The sequence below is a fragment of the Glandiceps talaboti genome, chromosome 1 (genome assembly GCF_964340395.1).
Source record: "Glandiceps talaboti chromosome 1, keGlaTala1.1, whole genome shotgun sequence".
Lineage (NCBI taxonomy): Eukaryota > Metazoa > Hemichordata > Enteropneusta > Spengelidae > Glandiceps > Glandiceps talaboti.
The window spans coordinates 22,821,082-22,841,757 of NC_135549.1; the positions used below are offsets into that span (position 1 = coordinate 22,821,082).

The 20,676-nt window shown below is 33.7% G+C and overlaps 1 protein-coding gene across 1 annotated transcript; it reads right to left on the reverse strand.

Moving 5' to 3' along the window:
- Positions 1 to 632: 632 nt before the first annotated feature.
- On the reverse strand, positions 633 to 16,810 carry LOC144450779 (putative helicase MOV-10). The gene is made up of 18 exons (XM_078141538.1): positions 16,253 to 16,810; positions 15,154 to 15,282; positions 14,424 to 14,539; positions 13,751 to 13,994; positions 12,414 to 12,512; positions 12,022 to 12,181; positions 10,599 to 10,759; positions 9,838 to 10,038; positions 9,204 to 9,351; positions 8,598 to 8,765; positions 7,960 to 8,066; positions 7,446 to 7,651; positions 6,876 to 7,090; positions 5,977 to 6,159; positions 5,201 to 5,380; positions 3,861 to 3,949; positions 3,355 to 3,479; positions 633 to 2,526 (listed from the first exon to the last, which is right to left on the reverse strand). The coding sequence occupies exons 1-18, from the start codon at positions 16,744 to 16,746 to the stop codon at positions 2,453 to 2,455; spliced, it is 3,099 nt and encodes a 1,032-aa protein (XP_077997664.1). The 5' UTR covers positions 16,747 to 16,810; the 3' UTR covers positions 633 to 2,452.
- Positions 16,811 to 20,676: the final 3,866 nt, after the last annotated feature.

Sequence of the window (20,676 nt, forward strand, 5' to 3'; positions counted from 1 at the left end):
ATTGTATTTCCTGTGTTTTTAATGCTCTACAGTATTACACTCCTTTTAATGTATACCATTTGTCATTCCACATTTTTCCATCCACATATTTCAACAAAATCACAGACTTGACAAAAATAAATGAATCTTAAAGTGAAATGCGTTTCAGAAATAAATTGTTTTTAACTTTTGCTATTACTTTGTTTAAGAAAACTCCAATCCATTGTCAGTTAAAATCAAGAAGAAAAACCAGGGGTCACCACACAAACTTTCAAAATAGAGGTCAAAATGTGTCAAAATTTAGCCATTGTAGAATCCAATATGGCCGCCAAATACTGTCTTAACTCTATGGGAAAACAAAAGATTCACGATTTCCTTGAAAACAAGATGGTGGACCCCAAAATTTCTTGTATTACAAAATGTATTTCAAATGTACAAGAAGCAAACTTCCATATAGCAGAGTTTAGAGAGATTGAATTATTGAGAGATTGATTTTGGTTTAAATTTGTCCCCAAGGTGTGCATTCTACCTGAACAGCATTTACAGTATGCATCCATTCTAATATAATTCAAGATAGTGGACACCGACATTCTTGAGTTTTGAAAAGTGATTTATTTTTTATACCTGGATTAAGAAATATACAAGTACCCGAGTAGCATATTATCAAATGTAAAACTGATGTATAATTAATTGTACAGAAAGAGAGTATAACATGTAAGAAACCATTACACGATATGGTTTATATATAAGTTTACTACTTTACAATCAACAAGTGGCACTAAAATACATACTCGTGTTCACATTTTGACCGTTGGTGGCGCTGTTCACTACCATAGTAGAACTCCAATTTCTGATGCCAAGAACAGAACTATCTGTAGCAACACATACAGATAGTGCAGAGTACTAAACCATTAAACCATCAGGACTAAGTATTGATTGATATATGTCTGTGAACTTTGCAATCAAATATTAAACTCTGCATATAATCATAACAGTACAAATTTACATTATGATGTACATTTTTTTGTAAGTACTATTCAAAAAAACTGCATTGCAACATATACAATTCTAGATGTAAAACATATCACTTTGTATTTTATTTTATTTTAAATGCTTTCGACACCATTTCATTACTCAGCTATTATAAAAAAGGATACACAACATTGTTAAAATCATACAAATGAAATTAGTACTGTCAGCTGTAAATTTTTTGCTAAAATAATTAAATTTGTTTTAATTCAAATTTTTTTCCCCTGCAACCAACACATTAAACATGATCACATGAAATAGATAAAATATTATTTGAAAAGACCATAATTTACCATAGGTACGTGTGATAAGCCTAATTTGTACTTGGTTGCATCAATATTTATTATTCCCCAAATAATACTATGAATAGTGTAATTTTTGGGGAGTGCTCAAAATTGGTGATTTTGATAGAAGTGCGCCCCCAACGTGGTGAACTTGACATTTTTGTTAGCCCTGTCATACTGATTTAGTCCCCCATCCATCGGTGTAGTCGCTATCAATCACAGTCAAATTTATAAATATAGATTATGTAAATAAACTACTTACACAGATATTAATCCAAAGATAATGTTGCTCATTGAATTGTTGAAAGTCAGATTGTACACACTAAAAATTGTATTCAGAAAAAATACTTAGTTAAAATTATCTTTGGTGAATAGACTATTTGACAATACTCATAATTTGACTTTATTAGTAGATTATTACCTCAATTAGAAAAATACATGTAAGATATTTATAACTTCATATTTTTATATATTATTCAACCAGACACACCATTAATTAAACTCATAAATTATGTTTCATATATATTTTAAAATTCTGATAATTATTTTGGCCTAGGCAAGAGGCCATCCGTTGGATTTGAATCTGAAGATGTCTTTTCCCAATATATACCTCAATAAGGAGCTGAGATTTACAAATTCAAATGAAGCCACCCACAATGTCCAAATATGGTATATTTGTCAGCTTAGAATGCACCTTATACATGTTACTTATACATTGTTTACGTCATTCTAAAACTTGGGTGTTTACTCATTTGCATGCACAACTTTCGGTTCATGATTTCTCATTCAGCTATATGTTAGATATTTTATAAAAAGATCTTCAGAATCAAACCCAATGGATTAGTTAGCAATGTGGCCTAGTAGCCCATATTGGCAGATTGTCACAGATTTAATTCAATTACGGTACTGGTGAGTAATGCTTGTTTTGGTTTCAATACAACAACAAAATACCTGATAATAAATCCCAGTAAGTCAAAACATTATAACATGTAAGTAACTAAATTATGAAAAATACTGAATTATGTAGTACACATGATTACAGTAACAAATTACTTTCACTTTCATCTTTGATTCATCAAGGCTGTCTTTGTCATGTACTCAATATATGCATGTATTAGTACTGGTCCTTCTAATCCAAGGTTCAAGTGTATTGTATTTGGTTAGTCTTCCGCTCTCCATGCAGGATCATTGTACTGTGCTACTAGACTTCCATCGCCTACTTGCCATCTCTCATCTGTATGTAAAACACAGGTGATGAAATACACAAAAGAGGTGACATATGAATTATACAGGGTTAGCATGAATGGTTAATATCTCAATACAAACTGTTTTAATAAGCATGATACATTTATTGGCAACAATGTTGGATGTGATATTGAAAAAAAAAATCACTAGTTAAAAGATGTTCATTAATTTTGTAGTCAATGAAATGGCACAAAGCATGCACAAAATATCCACTAAATGTAATACACATTGGCACTGATCTCTGACTGGTATAAAGTTTTATTTTCATTATTTATTATTATCTTTATTTCAGGCCATCAGCCCATACAATAAAAAAAAGAGAAAACACTAAAATGTAAAAGTGAAGAAAAAAAATTAAGTCATAAAAGTACAAAGAGTACACGCAAGTAAAGAACCGACCTAAAATGTTTCCAAAAGCTAGAATGGAAATACGAATCGGAATGTAAACAACTGTAAATAACAGTATTCTTGCTGTCCATTAAATGTTTACAAAATTAAATAACATCTTATGTTGCAATGAAGGAAAATATTTCTAATTACAAAATTGTGGCTGATACTAACATCACGTTTAAGATCAAAAATCAAACGCGACGCATTGATTTTATATATAGTTGAAATCGATTGTCTATGACGATTAAAATTACCCTAAAAGCAACAGCCATATCGAAAATGCAGATTGGTATAAAAAGTGACCTAATTTGGGCAAAGTGTTCATGAGACATAAATTACACTGGATGAGTACAACTTGTGATTTCTCCATAGCTAGCAATTCATAGGCAGTGATTTAGATACTATTACGATAACTGACTATACATACCTCTTACATCAGGACTTATATTAACAGCAGCAAATCTCTGTATAAGATCTTCAACTTCCTCTTCATCATCTTCCTTATATTCACATCCTCTGTAGGCTTTCTTGGAATGACAATACTGTAGAAGTCTGATGGAAAACAAAACATTTGGGATTGTTACTTGTTGACATAAACATATATTAGGTTGACTGATAGAGGGCGCCCTGTCAATTAATTCTACCAATTCATATAAGCATACCATTGACCACTTGATACTTGTTCATCAATGATCGATATTATGACTACTGCTAGTTGGTACCGGATCATGTAATACCATATGCAAGGTTAGAATGTAATACCAATTTTATGTAAAGCAAATTTCTTAAAATATCTCCAAACATGTTACATATCCTTTTCAAATACACATACAAGAAAAATTGGGGGTTCATCATCCTTTATAATTCCGTAAAATCTTGAAACATTGCCAGAGAAAATGGTTTGTTAAAACATTTGTTCTATACACAACTTACGTATTCCAGTGTAGATCTCTTTGTAGCATGAATGGGTTGCCAATGACGATGAGTAAAGCTTTGGCCCGGGTAATGGCAACGTTGAAACGCTGAAAGATAATATATTAATTAATTATGTTTTCCTATAGGTTATTTGATTGGTGGTTTTTCTAGACTGAAGCAGAATACTATCGGGATATGGCCATGCACTTTACTGTGCATTAACCAAAGTGTTATGTCTTATTATATTATACCACTACATTGATGGCGCAAATCGTGAGATCTGATTGGTCTAGACATTGAACTAACGCATCTAAAATGAGCGATAAATTGGGATAATGCACAGTTGGCACGCTTTCAACAGGGATGGGGGCACAAATGAGACCAGAACATGTTACTTCATATCTTGTTTCCAATATTTCAATTTACTGGTATAATATAATAGCAATAAACCACTCCCTGGGAATGGTATACCATTCGGTTTTGACCAGTGAACTCAATATACACACTTGCTATCGCTCGTTGACTCTGAAAACCTGGTATTTATACATTGACTCTGAAAACCTGGTATTGATACCACGAAAGAAAAATGTTTTTCCTTACTGGCATGCAAGAATGAAGTAGTCCAATACAAACTATCAGTTTTTGTTCATAAAGCTTTCAAAACTCGTACTAGTTTTGTTCAGCAAACATAGATGTATATGTTCTCCCCTGTCATATTTTTACCTTTAAGTATTTTTCCGTTAATTATTAGTAGAATGATATTCAGTTCTTTGTTCTTTTTCTTCTCTATTGTTATGTAAAATGTTTTGTGCGATGGGCCGAGGCCTTAGCATTTGAAATAAACTACTACATGTCCTAATTATACATTGACTCTGAAAACCTGGTATTTATACAATGACTCTGAAAACCTGGTATTTATACAATGACTCTGAAAACCTGGTATTTATACAATGACTCTGAAAACCTGGTATTTATACAATGACTGAAAACCTAGTATTTATACAATGACTCTGAAAACCTGGTAATTATACAATGACTCTGAAAACCTGGTATTTATACAATGACTGAAAACCTGGTATTTATACATTGACTCTGAAAACCTGGTATTTATACAATGACTCTGAAAACCTGGTAATTATACATTGACTCTGAAAACCTGGTATTTATACATCAACTTTGAAAACCTGGTATTTATACAATGACATTGAAAACCTGGTATTTATACAATGACATTGAAAACCTGGTATTTATACAATGGTATTTATAAACATTAACTTCTGTACATTCTTGACACACTGGCAGCAGAACTACAAACATGACTACAAATTTACAAGTTAGTGAAAACCTTTACAACTTACCTTTGGGTTTTTGAGAAACCCTAGTTGGTAATCGATATCCAATCTTAGATTCTCTTCACTAGTACTGCGTACAGTTGAGATGATAAGTATTAACCTTTCCTCTCCTTGAAACTCTTCAACTGAACCAACTTTGATGTACGGGTAGTTCTTCTTTCTCAACACTTTCTTGATCTTTTGTACCTATTCAATTATAAAGTAGCATTTTGTCAAAAGTGTCAGCAACGAAAAATGTCTGCCCCATGGATGAAATTTGATTAAAAATCAAAGTAACTTCAAGCATCTCCCAATTTGAAACCTAAGATATTAATTTAAAGCTTATTGCTGGTCCTTTGGAAATCATTACTAAAGATTAAACATAAATTTGTTTGTTTTTTCACCATTCTGTTTTCAATGAAAATAGTCAATCTACAATACGTACACTCACTATCTCAGTTTTTGGACAAGGTCATGTTATTCAACAATAATTCTGGATATTTTTAGACTATAACAGTACAGTCTGCATAACATATTCATCTACTTAACTTAACATTGTCTTCATTTACTTCTTTTACACCTCATCAACCTCTCATGGAAGTATTGTGACCGACAAGCATCTCATCTTGAGGTTGAAGTAATTTTTTAAAAATTGAAGGTGAAATAAAATAAAATTCCGACCTACCCTGTTTTCTGAAGTAATGTTATCGAAAACAAACATTTTTTTTTTATTTTGAGTATAAAGCAGACTAATGATGGACCTTTCAGACTACTGTGCCTACTGAGAGTTTATATACACTAACCTGTCTTCTGTAAGGAGTTATGATACCAATGTTTTCCTCTTTAATATTAATTGTTCCTCTCATTTCAAACAAGTCTTTGACGTAGTCCCACACTACTTCAGCTTCCTCCATGTTGAAGAACGACGGACTTTGACCTTCTCTGCGGTCTAGACCTTCCACTCCATGGAAAATTATTGGGAATCCCTGAAAGAAGTGAAGTTAATACAGGTTGGTTCAATCAAAATGATGGATTTGATCACCCTTTCTGTAACTTAGATACACCAATATATTAACATTTCATGTATTACAATAATAGCTCAATATTTCTCTTAAAAAGTAAACTAATCATTACAAAATCAACATCAAAGTATTTCGTATGTCATATTCTGGTTACCCACTTTGTAGCCATTATATTCAAAAGAAAAACATCACAGGAGGACATCCAATATTGAAGAAAATAAGAGTTAAACTATTCATGCCTAGCGCATGGCAGTACAAGAAGAAAATCAACAAAATAGCTGAAAGCTGTTTGAACCTAAAATTCAGACAATTAAGGATTGAAATAGAATTCCTTGATATTTGCCATGAAACAGGGGAAAAGGTTATTTTGAAAGTACTAGTATACCACAATGTCAGAGAGAATCTGCCACACTTGTGATCAAAATATACTGTGGAACAGCACCCCTAGTGGCCAAAACTAAACAATCTTTTGTCTTTCCAAAATATTATATTGGCACAAAAAATCTTGCATGCGAATAAAAAACTCAAGTTTTGACATTGCCTAAAATCATTATCACATTGTAAGTACTGTCTATCTAAAGCACAGCAAAAGCTGGTTGTCGTGACATAGAACAACCCAGGTATCTAATCCATATTTTCTGTTCAAACACAATAAATTGGCTTGAGTAATGGTATAATACCTGTGTAGGTAGCCTACTCCATTGACATAAACTATTCCACAATAGTTGATCACCAGCATGTACTTGTAATTCACTGTCATAGAACAGTTCATTTGGTATCTTCAAGATTTCTGGATGAGATCGATAGTTTCTGACTAACTTTGTCAAGATATTGGCATTGTAGGGTCGTTTATACACCTTACTGTCCTCCATAAGACGTTCAAGAAGTGATTTTGCTGTAAAATGAGAAGAAGAAGCAAAATTCTTGATTTTAAATGTGAAGATTCGTTTTCTTGATTAAGACAATGTGGTCACACGGATGAGGATTGGGTATTTATTTTGGATTTTTAATTTATAAAACAACTTTATACTTTAACTTTCCTACTTGAAAAATCAATGTGAAACAACATAGACAAAGTCTGTGTTTGTAACTGAATACAGAGCAAAATGCTAAAAATGTGTACAAAGTGTGTTATTGTACGTACAATTACAAACATTTTACACATTTATCAGTCTTTTGCACTACATTGAGTTACAAACACAGACTTGGTTTTAACTTTGGCACACAGTAAGATCATATTAATTTCATACCAAGTCCATATTTGATGGCGAGTGGAGATCTCAATACAGGACCAAGTTGTTTAGGATCTCCAGCCAGTACCAGTTGACCACCCTTAGCATTGTTACGATCTAATAGTCCTGCTACAGATATGACACTTTCTGGCTCCATGGAATATCCGGACTCATCTATGAACAAATGGGTGAAGTGGTCCTTTGGCACACCAGCTGAAACGAGTCTGCAATAAACAAATACATTTAGAAAAGAGTTGAAATAAAGGCCTAGTTTACAGTAGGATGGAAATTAGAAGATCAGTTGAAATGAGACTGAAAACACATCAAGTATCATTTTTACATAATGTATGTGTGTGTCTGCGTGTGTGTGAGTGCATGCATATATGCGTGCGTGAATGTGCGTGTGTATATTACACATACATAACCATGCAGATTTGGTTTTACCAGACTATTTGGATCGGACCAGCATTTACTATCTTTTCATTGTTTCTGTGAAGAAATGAACAGATAACACTGTTTATAATAATTATACCTTCCAGCTGTGACCAGTGTAGCCACTATTATCCTTTTCTTCATAATGTCTTCTTTGGATGGGAATACAACATCTTCATCCTCATTGTAATTGCATACCTTGGATTCCTATAATAATGCAATCAGAATAGTAGTAACTAATATGTTGTGACATTCATCCAAGATTCACGATATCAATTAATCATGATAACATGTCCCTTACTGGCCATCAAGATGACAAAAGCAAGAAGTATTGTTCTACAAGTTGACTATAAACTTTGAGCTTTAGTAGAGGTCAGTTTTAGCCAACCTGCAGACTTGAACCATGATCGCTACAACACTTATTCCGCTATCCTAAATTACATTTTGATTTTGTGAATGTTTGGCTATCGTTCCCAAGTCTACTCTGATGACCATTCAGAGCTAGTCTGAAATGGCATTCCTTAGTGTAAACAAACTTTTTGCACATTTTTTTTAGCTTTTTGCAAAGTATTGAGTTACAAAACAAAGTCTTAGCATATATATGTTGTTTCATGTTGTAGGAATTAAGCCATGATAAAATTGTTTTGTAAATTAAAAATCTCCCCAAACCTCATCCATATGGCCACTTTAAGAAACCGACCACCACTACAAATAGTTGTTGAAGAAAACTGTATATACCTTTAGAAAGTGATCTACTAATATATACTGTCTTGATAGTCCACATAGTCTTAAAATAGTAGATTTGGCAACGGGTGTGGCCTTGAGTAATCTGTGTGCTATCAAATCTGCTGCACTGTTAGATGGTGCACAGGCTAAGATAAAACTGTTTGGTAAACAGTCGTATACCTGCAGGTAAGGATGGAAAACAAACACAGAACATTGATTTGTTGCTAAAAAATCTTGAACAAAACAGCTGAAACTTTTGAAACTATACATATATATAATATATATATATAACTAGTTTTGATAATTCTGGGACTCTTTCTTGGTTGTAACTCTGAGTTTTATGCACGCATAGTGCGATCATCAGACAACTATATATATTTTCCTTTGGCCACAAACCCAACTAATTTGAACAAACTCCAACCAGGAGTTTAAAGTTATTTTTTATTTACCTTTCATTGCCAATGATATTTCCTTAACTTAAATTCCTTTTCCTCACTTGATATGTTAATTTTCTTTTCTTTTCGACCTCTGGCAAATAAATATGTGTGTGTACAATGTTTGTACAATCCACACTAATTTGAAACAGTGTTGCATCCAACAAGTCAAATATTAGCATACCTGTTTGATAGATTCTACCATTGTGACAGTTTTTCCTGTGCCAGGGGGTCCAAAGAGTAAATATGGTGCTGGCCTAGAGGTGCCTGCCAAGATGTGCTTCACTGCTGCCACTTGTTCAGTATTACTTTGTAACTTACGGTCATACATGCTATCATGCAGAAATGAAAAACAAATATAATGAAAGCTTCATTTTCTTTCTCAAGTCAGTGATAGTTGAACTTTTGAAAAAATTACCATTCTCAGTCTCTTTTTTAGGGTGTTGAAAAGATCCTTATATGGTGAATAAACATCTTGCATGACATATAGATTATTTGTGTGCTGCAATGTGCTAGAAATTTACGTTGAAGAATACCCCCCCCCCTCCCTCCCCTCACAATTTGAGGATTTCACTTTGGTTTTAAAATGAAGAAAAGCTGTGAAAGTGGACCATTTCAAACAACATGTGCACAGAATTAGAAAACTGTACAGTTCCTTTTTTTGGTCTTTTTTTATCAATTACTTTAAAAATAACAACTTAAACATCACTTCTATTATCTTGTTTCAGACATTAAAACTATTTCACCTCAAGAAATGTCCATGGACCTTAGTTTTCATATTTTATAACACAAAATAAAATGTGAACAGTTGTACTTACCGGATGTTGTCTGACAGTGGTTTGAGCGGTGACATCTGACATATTGAGGACCGTATGGGGAATAATACAGGTTCTAAATTGGGATTCTGACCTGCACCACTTTTGACAGACTGAAGAGCTCTATGCTGTACTCGTAATGGCAAACGATTGAAGGTGAACTGTACATCAAACTTCATTCCATTGATGAATCTATCCATCAACCTAATAGCACAATACAAAATGGTGGAAAGTTACAGTAAAACTAACTCTTTCATACTTTGGAGAAAAATTATCATAATAACCAAAAAAATTCAAAAGTACATAAAATGTTCATTTTAAATGTTAAATCATAAAATTAAATTAAATCAAATTGAAGTTAGAAAATTGACGTGATAGGAGTCACACCCCCTGAATCCTAATCAGAGTGCTCTAGTCAGCTGTCAAATCTATCAACTGGTAGATTCCATCTGTTGTCCAGATATGTACTTTTCTATTCCTCACCGATGATAGTCACAGTGAAATTATGTAGAAATTTACATAAAATTTACATAACATTTACATAAAATATTCATTTTTCAATTTCCCAAATACATGTGTATTAAATAAATCCATTTTTTGTGTACCCACACTTTTCCACAATCCAATCACTATAGCAATAGAAATATCACTTATTTAAGCAGTAACTATAATAAAAAACTATTTTAGCCATTGGGTCATCAACAAATGATGACTTTAACCCCAATATATAGAATTAAAAAAAAATATTTTTAAAAATCACTCACTGCATGCTAAATCCTACCAGCACATGTTCCATTTCAATATTATGTACATATCCTTTATAAATTTTCTTATCCAAACCAGCTGGACCCTTAGCAGTTCTAACTTGTGCAAATATTATATCTCCTTTCAGCACTGATGGCCTGTTCTCTGCTAAACCTGGTACCTTTGAAGACAAAAGGGGAAAATTCAATATATATATATATACGGGTAATTACTTTGAGAGTGGAGGATGCAGACTTTGTATTTAACTGAATGAAGCAACCATGCAATTACAAGTACAACTGTAATTTTTGTTCAAAGTGAGATAAAATGTAACCATTTGTGTAATTCGAATAAAAACACTGTGTGAGATGTAATAAAAAAAACGACATTCACCTAATAAAAAATCTATAGGACTCACTCTGATTTGGTAGTAAAAGACCTCCCGCTTGCCTAATTGAAACTCTGTAGTCACTCTGATTTGGTAGTAAAAGACATCCTGTTTGCCTAATTGAAACTGTATAGTCACTCTGATTTGGTAGTAAAAGACATCCCGCTTCCCTAACTGAAACTCTATAGTCACTCTGATTTGGTAGTAAAAGACCTTCTGCTTGCCTAATTAAACTCTATAGTCACTCTGATTTGGTAGTAAAAGACCTCCTGCTTGCCTAATTGAAACTCTGTAGTCACTCTGATTTGGTAGTAAAAGACCTCCTGCTTGCCTAATTGAAACTCTATAGGGCTCACTCTGATTTGGTAGTACTAGTAAAGACATTCTGCTTGCCTAATTGAAACTCTGTAGTCATGCACTCTGATTTGGTAGTACTAGTAAAGACATTCTGCTTGCCTAATTGAAACTCTGTAGTCACTCTGATTTGGTAGTAAATGACCTCCTGCTTGCCTAATTAAACTCTATAGTCACTCTGATTTGGTAGTAAACATGACTTCAAACCTGGAATTTAGGCATAAAATTGAATGGTATGATATCATAATTTAGTTATGTAAATAATCATATACTTAAATATCAAGAAAACAAGTTCTAGTGTGCTGTATCAATTGTGTGAACACCAGAAGACAATTTTTAATAGCAGGCATGGATCAACATGAATGATTATTATGTCAGAAATAGTTTAAATGAGGGTTTGTGTCAAATTACTTTCACATGTGTTAAAAAGTGTATAAATTAACTCAATCGATCATAAAACAAAGTGACAGGTCTCACATGGTAATTGTTAACTTTGTGCCAGATTTTAATAGTTGAAATCAGTTGCTACATGCCAGAGATATGATCGGAGTATGAACACACACACACACACACACACACACACACACACACACACACACACACACACACACACACACACACACACACACAAACACATATACAGATGTTGCCCAATATAATAGCCCCCCCCCCCCCCAGGGCAGTGCCTGATTTATGATTACCTCCAGTCTGAGCAGTCTTCCTCTTTTCTCCATTGTGACACCACACAAATCATAGCGTTTGATGTCTACTTCCATCTGGATTTCTTCAATATATAACAGTGATGAAAACCTTTCACCATAGTTCGCCATCAAAAGTGATTCTTCTAGTCCTAGCTCAGCCCTATAGATGTTATAATAACACATTTATTAATGAACCCAAAAACTGTTACAAAAAACATAGTTTTCATTATCAAGTATTTTCAAGAAAAAAGAGTATAAATTTATTAACCCAGCTTTGTGTCACTTTGATCAGAAGGGTATATTGTATTTTAAGCCCTTTAATGGCTTGGTTTCTGTAACTCTATGTAATCATATCCTATAATAGGATATCAGGCTTTAAAGGGATAACTTACAATTTTTCATTGATGTCTCCTTTGTTGCATATCTTTCTTATTCTACCGGGTACTTCATACTTTTTAAGGGGCATCTGTTCCCTTCGTTGGTCTTCATTTCTGAAAAAAAAACCAAAAAAAAAACCAACAGAAATCTGAGTTAAAAGATATGTCTTCCGTACCTTATCTTTTCAGCATTGATCAAATCTGTTTGTTTAAAATCTTTATTTCAAATCAGATAAATCACTTTAATAATATTACACTGTATTCACATCAGATAAATCACTTATTACACTGTATTCACATCAGGTAAATCACTTATTACACTGTATTCACATCAGATAAATCACTTTAATAATATTACACTGTATTCACATCAGGTAAATCAGTCATTACACTGCATTCACATCAGGTAAATAACTTATTACACTGTATTCACATCAGGTAAATCACTTATCACACTGTATTCACATCAGGTAAATCACTTATTACACTGTATTCTCATCAGGTAAATCACTTATTACACTGTATTCACATCAGGTAAATCACTTATTACACTGTATTCACATCAGATAAATCACTTATTACACTGTATTCACATCAGGTATATCACTTATTACACTGTATTCACATCAGATAAATCACTTATTACGCTGTATTCACATCAGGTAAATCACTTATTACACTGTATTCACATCAGATAAATCACTTATTACACTGTATTCACATCAGATAAATCACTTATTACACTGTATTCACATCAGGTAAATCACTTATTACACTGTATTCACATCAGATAAATCACTTATTACGCTGTATTCACATCAGGTAAATCACTTATTACGCTGTATTCACATCAGGTAAATAACTTATTACGCTGTATTCACATCAGGTAAATCACTTATTACGCTGTATTCACATCAGGTAAATCACTTATTACACTGTATTCACATCAGATAAATCACTTATTACGCTGTATTCACATCAGGTATTAAATCACTTATTACACTGTATTCACATCAGGTAAATCACTTATTACGCTGTATTCACATCAGGTAAATCACTTATTACGCTGTATTCACATCAGGTAAATAACTTATTACGCTGTATTCACATCAGGTAAATAACTTATTACGCTGTATTCACATCAGATAAATCACTTATTACACTGTAAATTGTAATCAGATAAATCACTTATTACACTGATACTTCACATCAGAAAAATAGCTTAGGATTATAGACATGTTAAAGTAAAATTTAAACTCCATGAAAAGATGAAATGATTCAAAGTATCACACACACACACACACACACACACACACACACACACACACACACACACACACATATATACTTACCTTTCTAACGGATAGCCTTCTATCACATTACCAGAAGGCTGATATCCAGACACCCGTGGTGGTTTCTTGTATGGTGCAACTGGTTCTAACAAATTTGTGATGTCACTTCTCACAGTAACCAATAGAAACCGTACAATATGGAATGGCTGTCCATTATCACCACTTTTAAACTCAAAAGCGACTGGTATCCGATAGCGATTGAAATACTTAACTTTACATGTCACTACCAAGGTGTAACTTTCTCCTGCCAAGGCAAGGAACAATGTCTGACACTTTACTACTTGTTTTTAGTTCCTAGGTGAAGGAATTGCTTACTTAGAAAGTACAAAAAGCCTGTTTTCATAATACAAATCTGATTTTTTTTTCAAGTTTACAATTTAATCTTTGGGAAACGATACCTAGATTTGAAACCTTGAAAGTAAAAATTTACATTACTTAATTATTATTTTTTCAGTTTCATCAACTTTTCAATCAAAATCTGACCATAAAATTTCATAATGGCCATCATAGGGTAAGAATTGTTATATTTCAAATTGACATACTCATAATGAAACATTAAAATAACATTTGAAGAACTTTGTAATTAATTGTACACACAAACATATGAGTGAGCAAACTCTGATATTATTCGTTGGGACAACATTAATAATAAAACTAATTTCATTTGTCTTACCTGGTCTCAACTTTACGTGTTGCATAGTACGAGTTATGTCATATCTATCGCTGAGTTTTAATACTTTGCATCGTTTCAGGAGCTCACGACGCATAATTTTAACTGTATTGGTGGCACTGTAAAAATAAGACAACAGACAGAATGAAGTATGATATTGTGTGTGTAGTTTGGTAGACCCTCTCTATGTGGTGTTCAATACCAATCCAAATAATGTTGTTCTTATTATTTTATCACCAAAGTATCTGCAATCACCATATTTTGGTCATATGGTTTAATTTCAAACATGCACATGGTTGAGTTGTACATATAAACACATATTTGTCCCCACCCCCTTCTTAATCTGGACTCCTTTGATATGTTGTGCTTTCCTCAGTCAGGACCCCTTATGTTGTGCTTTCCTCAGTCAGGACCCCTTATGTTGTGCTTTCCTCAGTCAGGACCCCTTATGTTGTGCTTTCCTCAGTCAGGACCCCTTATGCTGTGCTAGTTGTGCTTCACTCAGTCAGGACCCCTTATGTTGTGCTTTCCTCAGTCAGGACCCCTTATGTTGTGCTAGTTGTGCTTCACTCAGTCAGGACCCCTTATGCTGTGCTTAATTCCTCAGTTAGAAGCCTTTATGTTGTGTTTTACTCAGTCAGGACCCCTTATGATGTTCTTTTCTTTGTACTTTACATGGTTCGAGTCCCAGTTATATACTTGGCTGGACAACAAAACTATTCTAAATGCATACCTTTTATTTTGTATCATAATATTGATTGATTTTTCTTCATTTTTTCTGACAACGATATTGATAACACCATTTTCAGAGTCATGTTGAGAGAATGTATGGACATCTTGTTTGTCTTCAATCAAATCAAGCCTAGAAAGTAATTATAAATATCTGTTTAATGGTTTTAAAAAAAAGATGTTTTGTCCCATGATGCATAGCAACATTGTTTGGTACCAATGAAACAGTAATACATTTTATAGTATATTTACCACCACTAAGTAAATTATTCCTTAGTACTCACAGCAACACAATGTGGCAAATGGCTTTACCTGTCATCATTTCTACACAAAATTAGTTTTTCAAATACATGTACATACATGTATTAGTGTCAATACTTATACTATATGCTATATCATCGAATTGACATGCAATTTGTTCAAATACTGACGCTGTAATTTTACATTTGACAAAACCATTATGCAGTCATTGAATTCGAGATTTCAACAGTCATTGTGAGATGTATGAAAAGAATTATACAATTTCCTCATTTATGTTTATAATCCCTGAACACTACAAGCTAAATATGGTGCTCTCCACGTACATATGGGTATATCAAAACACCGTCTGCGAATTGAAAGTGCGAGTAGCAGTTTGTCAACAAAACACTTGCTTGTGACCAGTAGCACTTCTATTGTGCAACGGGTACAACTAGCAGCACATATATATTCTACTACAACAGTAGCACTTCTGAGGTACAAATGAATTGCTTCTAGTAGCACTTTCAACTCATAAACTGTGTTGTGATACACCTGTACATACCTCGAATAAGCATTCAGTTATCAACATACAATATATAAAAACTGTCTTTAATAAATTCAACCTGATTTCCTCCTCTCTAATATTTAGAGTCAAAGAAAATAAAATATTTATGAACCACATGAAAATACAATCATGCATTTTATTTATATAGAAGATAACTATGCTAAAACTAATACTTGGTATACTAATATCTGATGAATATATGTTGAACAACAGCTGGGCTTTGAGTTTTAACAAAAATATATCATACCTCAAGTTGATAACTAATATCTTTGGGAATATATAGCAGGTATAAATTTACCTTTTATCTTTTAGAATTCTGATTAATCTTTGCTGGCGATGTTTCTTACTTTCCATGTGTTCAGTAAAAGAGATATCTGAATTACATCTCACTCCACAGTTGCGACAGCGCCATTTGTCATCTCCTCGCTGTTCTTCAAGTTGTGCTCCATTTTGTACGTTTTGTTGCTGCCCCTGTTGCTGTCTCTGTTGCTGCTCTTGTTGTTGTCTCTGTTGCTGCCTGCCATGTACACGTAATGCTAAACGCTGGTCTACAGCTAAGCGTTGAACCCCACGGAATGCTCTGATTGACACAATGTCATTTCTTACTCTGGCTTGTCCTTTGGACTTGAGAGTGTAGAACATGTTTGAAAAAGAACATCTCAATGCAGGACATCTAATTTCAGCATTGTATATTTCTTTAAGTCTCTCTTTCTCTCTGATGTGTGTTAAGTTTTCCCTACGCAGGTGGGCTATAAATTTTGTACATGCTTCGCTGCGCTCCGTTCGCGACATGATGCTTTGGTAGTTGTGGTTACTGCTTCAATGGTAGTACATGTGCTGCTGTCTTACTTGTAGTTACCACCTCCTGGTAGAAAGAAGATTAAAAAGTGAGAATGCCACAGGTATATTTATATTTTATTTATAATGAATATAACAACTTTTCATTATTATGTTTTTGTACTTGAAAAAAAACGTCAAGAAAATAGACCAAGTGCAGATCAACTTACAAAAACATAGAAATAAGGAAAATGTTTGTTATTGTGCCGCAGTGTATGCATATACAGGAAGTGATTTGTAGATAAACTAACCTATGTAGACCACAGGGACTTGGAATTGGCCATAATTTGTTAACAATTTTTGTTTTTGTTTAATTCAATGTTTACTTCTTTTTTTCTTTACAAATATTTTTAGGGGCTTTTTAAAAATATCTTCTCCCTATAAGGTGCCATGTAATAAAGTAATGATTTGAAAAGCTAGTATTGTGGGGTTTTTTTCAAAATCACTTTTAACTTCTCTTTGCTGGTGTAATAAACAAGCTTTACTATGACAACATTATTAATTATTTATGAGTTAGTTCTACAGAGCGCCCTCAACTGTTGACCCTTCCAAACTGTGACCCTTCCTCGTCCCTCTCTCATGGTGAGTGGGATGAGGAAAGGTCACAGTTTGGAAGGGTCATCGGTAATTATCACATCATGTCCAGTCTATATTCCCCCTATATTAAAACATCACCGTGCATAACTAGTTTATTACTGGTGTTTACTTGTGATTACAAGAGATTATTTTATCCAGTTTGTGATAAATCACTTCCTGTATGTAAAAATAACAATGTTTCTACTTGCATATTTTACTCTTTTCAAAGTTATTGATTTACAATCATGAAATTATTGTATTTGACATGTTTATGTATTAGATGAACAATGAATATTCATGACTCCTAAGTGCTTATTACCTTCATGACTCCCAAGTGCTTATTATCTTCATGACTCCTAAGTGCTTATTACCTTCATGACTCCCAAGTGCTTATTACCTTCATGACTCCTAAGTGCTTATTACCTTCATGACTCCCAAGTGCTTATTACCTTCATGACTCCTAAGTGCTTATTACCTTCATGACTCCTAAGTGCTTATTACCTTCATGACTCCTAAGTGCTTATTACCTTCATGACTCCCAAGTGCTTATTACCTTCATGACTCCCAAGTGCTTATTACCTTCATGACTCCCAAGTGCTTATTACCTTCATGACTCCCAAGTGTTTATTACCTTCATGACTCCTAAGTGCTTATTACCTTCATGACTCCCAAGTGCTTATTACCTTCATGACTCCCAAGTGTTTATTACCTTCATGACTCCTAAGTGCTTATTACCTTCATGACTCCCAAGTGCTTATTACCTTCATGACTCCCAAGTGCTTATTACCTTCATGACTCCTAAGTGCTTATTACCTTCATGACTCCTAAGTGCTTATTACCTTCATGACTCCCAAGTGTTTATTACCTTCATGACTCCTAAGTGCTTATTACCTTCATGACTCCCAAGTGCTTATTACCTTCATGACTCCCAAGTGCTTATTACCTTCATGACTCCCAAGTGCTTATTACCTTCATGACTCCCAAGTGCTTATTACCTTCATGACTCCCAAGTGTTTATTACCTTCATGACTCCTAAGTGCTTATTACCTTCATGACTCCCAAGTGCTTATTACCTTCATGACTCCCAAGTGCTTATTACCTTCATGACTCCCAAGTGTTTATTATCTTCATGACTCCTAAGTGCTTATTACCTTCATGACTCCTAAGTGCTTATTACCTTCATGACTCCCAAGTGCTTATTACCTTCATGACTCCTAAGTGCTTATTATCTTCATGACTCCTAAGTGTTTATTACCTTCATGACTCCTAAGTGCTTATTACCTTCATGACTCCTAAGTGCTTATTATCTTCATGACTCCTAAGTGTTTATTACCTTCATGACTCCTAAGTGCTTATTACCTTCATGACTCCTAAGTGCTTATTATCTTCATGACTCCTAAGTGTTTATTACCTTCATGACTCCCAAGTGCTTATTACCTTCATGACTCCCAAGTGCTTATTACCTTCATGACTCCCAAGTGTTTATTACCTTCATGACTCCCAAGTGTTTATTACCTTCATGACTCCCAAGTGCTTATTATCTTCATGACTCCTAAGTGCTTATTATCTTCATGACTCCTAAGTGCTTATTACCTTCATGACTCCCAAGTGCTTATTACCTTCATGACTCCCAAGTGCTTATTACCTTCATGACTCCTAAGTGTTTATTACCTTCATGACTCCCAAGTGTTTATTACCTTCATGACTCCCAAGTGCTTATTACCTTCATGACTCCTAAGTGCTTATTACCCTCATGACTCCTAAGTGCTTATTACCTTCATGACTCCCAAGTGCTTATTACCTTCATGACTCCTAAGTGCTTATTACCTTCATGACTCCTAAGTGCTTATTACCTTCATGACTCCTAAGTGCTTATTACCTTCATGGCTCCTCAGTGCTTATTACCTTCAGATAAAGTTATGAATATGCATACCTGCTGACTCCCATTCAAGGATGATTTGGAACTTTTGACATAGATGTGGTTGTCATGACATAAAATTGACAGAATATAAAAATCCATATTTTCTGTTCAAAGAAAATACCTTGGCTTTACATTAAAATTATTTATTAATTATTATAAAGAAAATAATCTATGACTACAAGATAATAAGTTTATTTCCACCTTTTAATTTATGAACTATGTATTGTAAACTTTGGATGAAAAATGGCATAATTTTAAAGAGAAGTGGTCAGTATTTTTTTTCACTGATATTCTTGTGAACTGATGGAAATACTTTCTTTTCTTATTTGAAAAATTGATCTTGGACTTACAAGAAAAACAATTTAAAAATAGAACAAAAACTAACTTGGTTGGTGCATGGTACATGTATGATAAATTTATTGATAACTGACACAAAATCAAACATTAGATGAATAAATAAACATAAAATTATTTTTTATCATCATATGGGTGATCCTATTATTTTATGTTTCTCATTACTTTTTCATATCAACTATGGGTGAGTCTGTCAATTTTTTTTTTTTAAAGTAAAAAAAAAAAAATTCATCTTCTTCATATTTCTCTGCTTCTCCTTTTCCTTCTCTCTATCTTCTTGTTATTGGATACCTGACAACAAACCCTTTCCTCGCTTCTCTACATAATTGACCTCCCCAAACCTGAATAACCTCTGTAAATGCTCTGTTCATGAACAAGTGTCGTCATTGCTGCCATGACTGTAGATGGCATTGACAGTCCACACACACTTACCTATTTTTGCTGGAGAGGACGCTGTTTCAAAAAAATATTAAGGGTGGGTGAAAGTAATAATGTCTTTTTATGTCAGAGCTGAAAATTTGAGTAGGTCGGGTAATGAAAAACTGAAGAAAAAAATTAGGGTCACCCATATAGTGTATATTCAGTTTGAAGAAAATTAAGGAGTGCATTTTCAATGGATAAAATATTTATGGTATTATTACAGTTTCATCACGAAAAAAATAAATTGAAATTGCAATTGCATGGTCGTAACAAAAACTACTGATGATCGATAGATGTATTTAATACTTTCGCAGAAATGGTGATGACTTATATTACACTTTCATTTTACTTTCATTATCGTTTCGGTCACAATATTTGGGTCGAATGCATATGACTAGGTAGAACCCACAGAAAAGAAAGAAATTGTCTGTGGTAGAACGGTTCACAACCACTCATCTACTGCTACTGCAGGTACTAGTGTTGACTCATTCGGCTATTACAGTATTTAGTGACTCACGGTCGATCGGGCTGAATCACACGGTCGATGGCGTTATTCTAAATTTGGACGTTACAAATTCTAGTCCTGCTAGCGCTTGTAGACAGCCCGGTAGACG

Coding starts and splice junctions, on each gene's coding strand:
- LOC144450779 (XM_078141538.1), bottom strand. CDS start 16,746: ATGTCGCGAACGGAGCGCAGCGAAGCATGTACAAAATTTATAGCCCAC. Junction 12,182..12,413: donor GGAGACATCAATGAAAAATT/GTAAGTTATCCC, acceptor TAACATCTATAG/GGCTGAGCTAGGACTAGAAG. Junction 10,760..12,021: donor GAAGACTGCTCAGACTGGAG/GTAATCATAAAT, acceptor TTGTCTTCAAAG/GTACCAGGTTTAGCAGAGAA.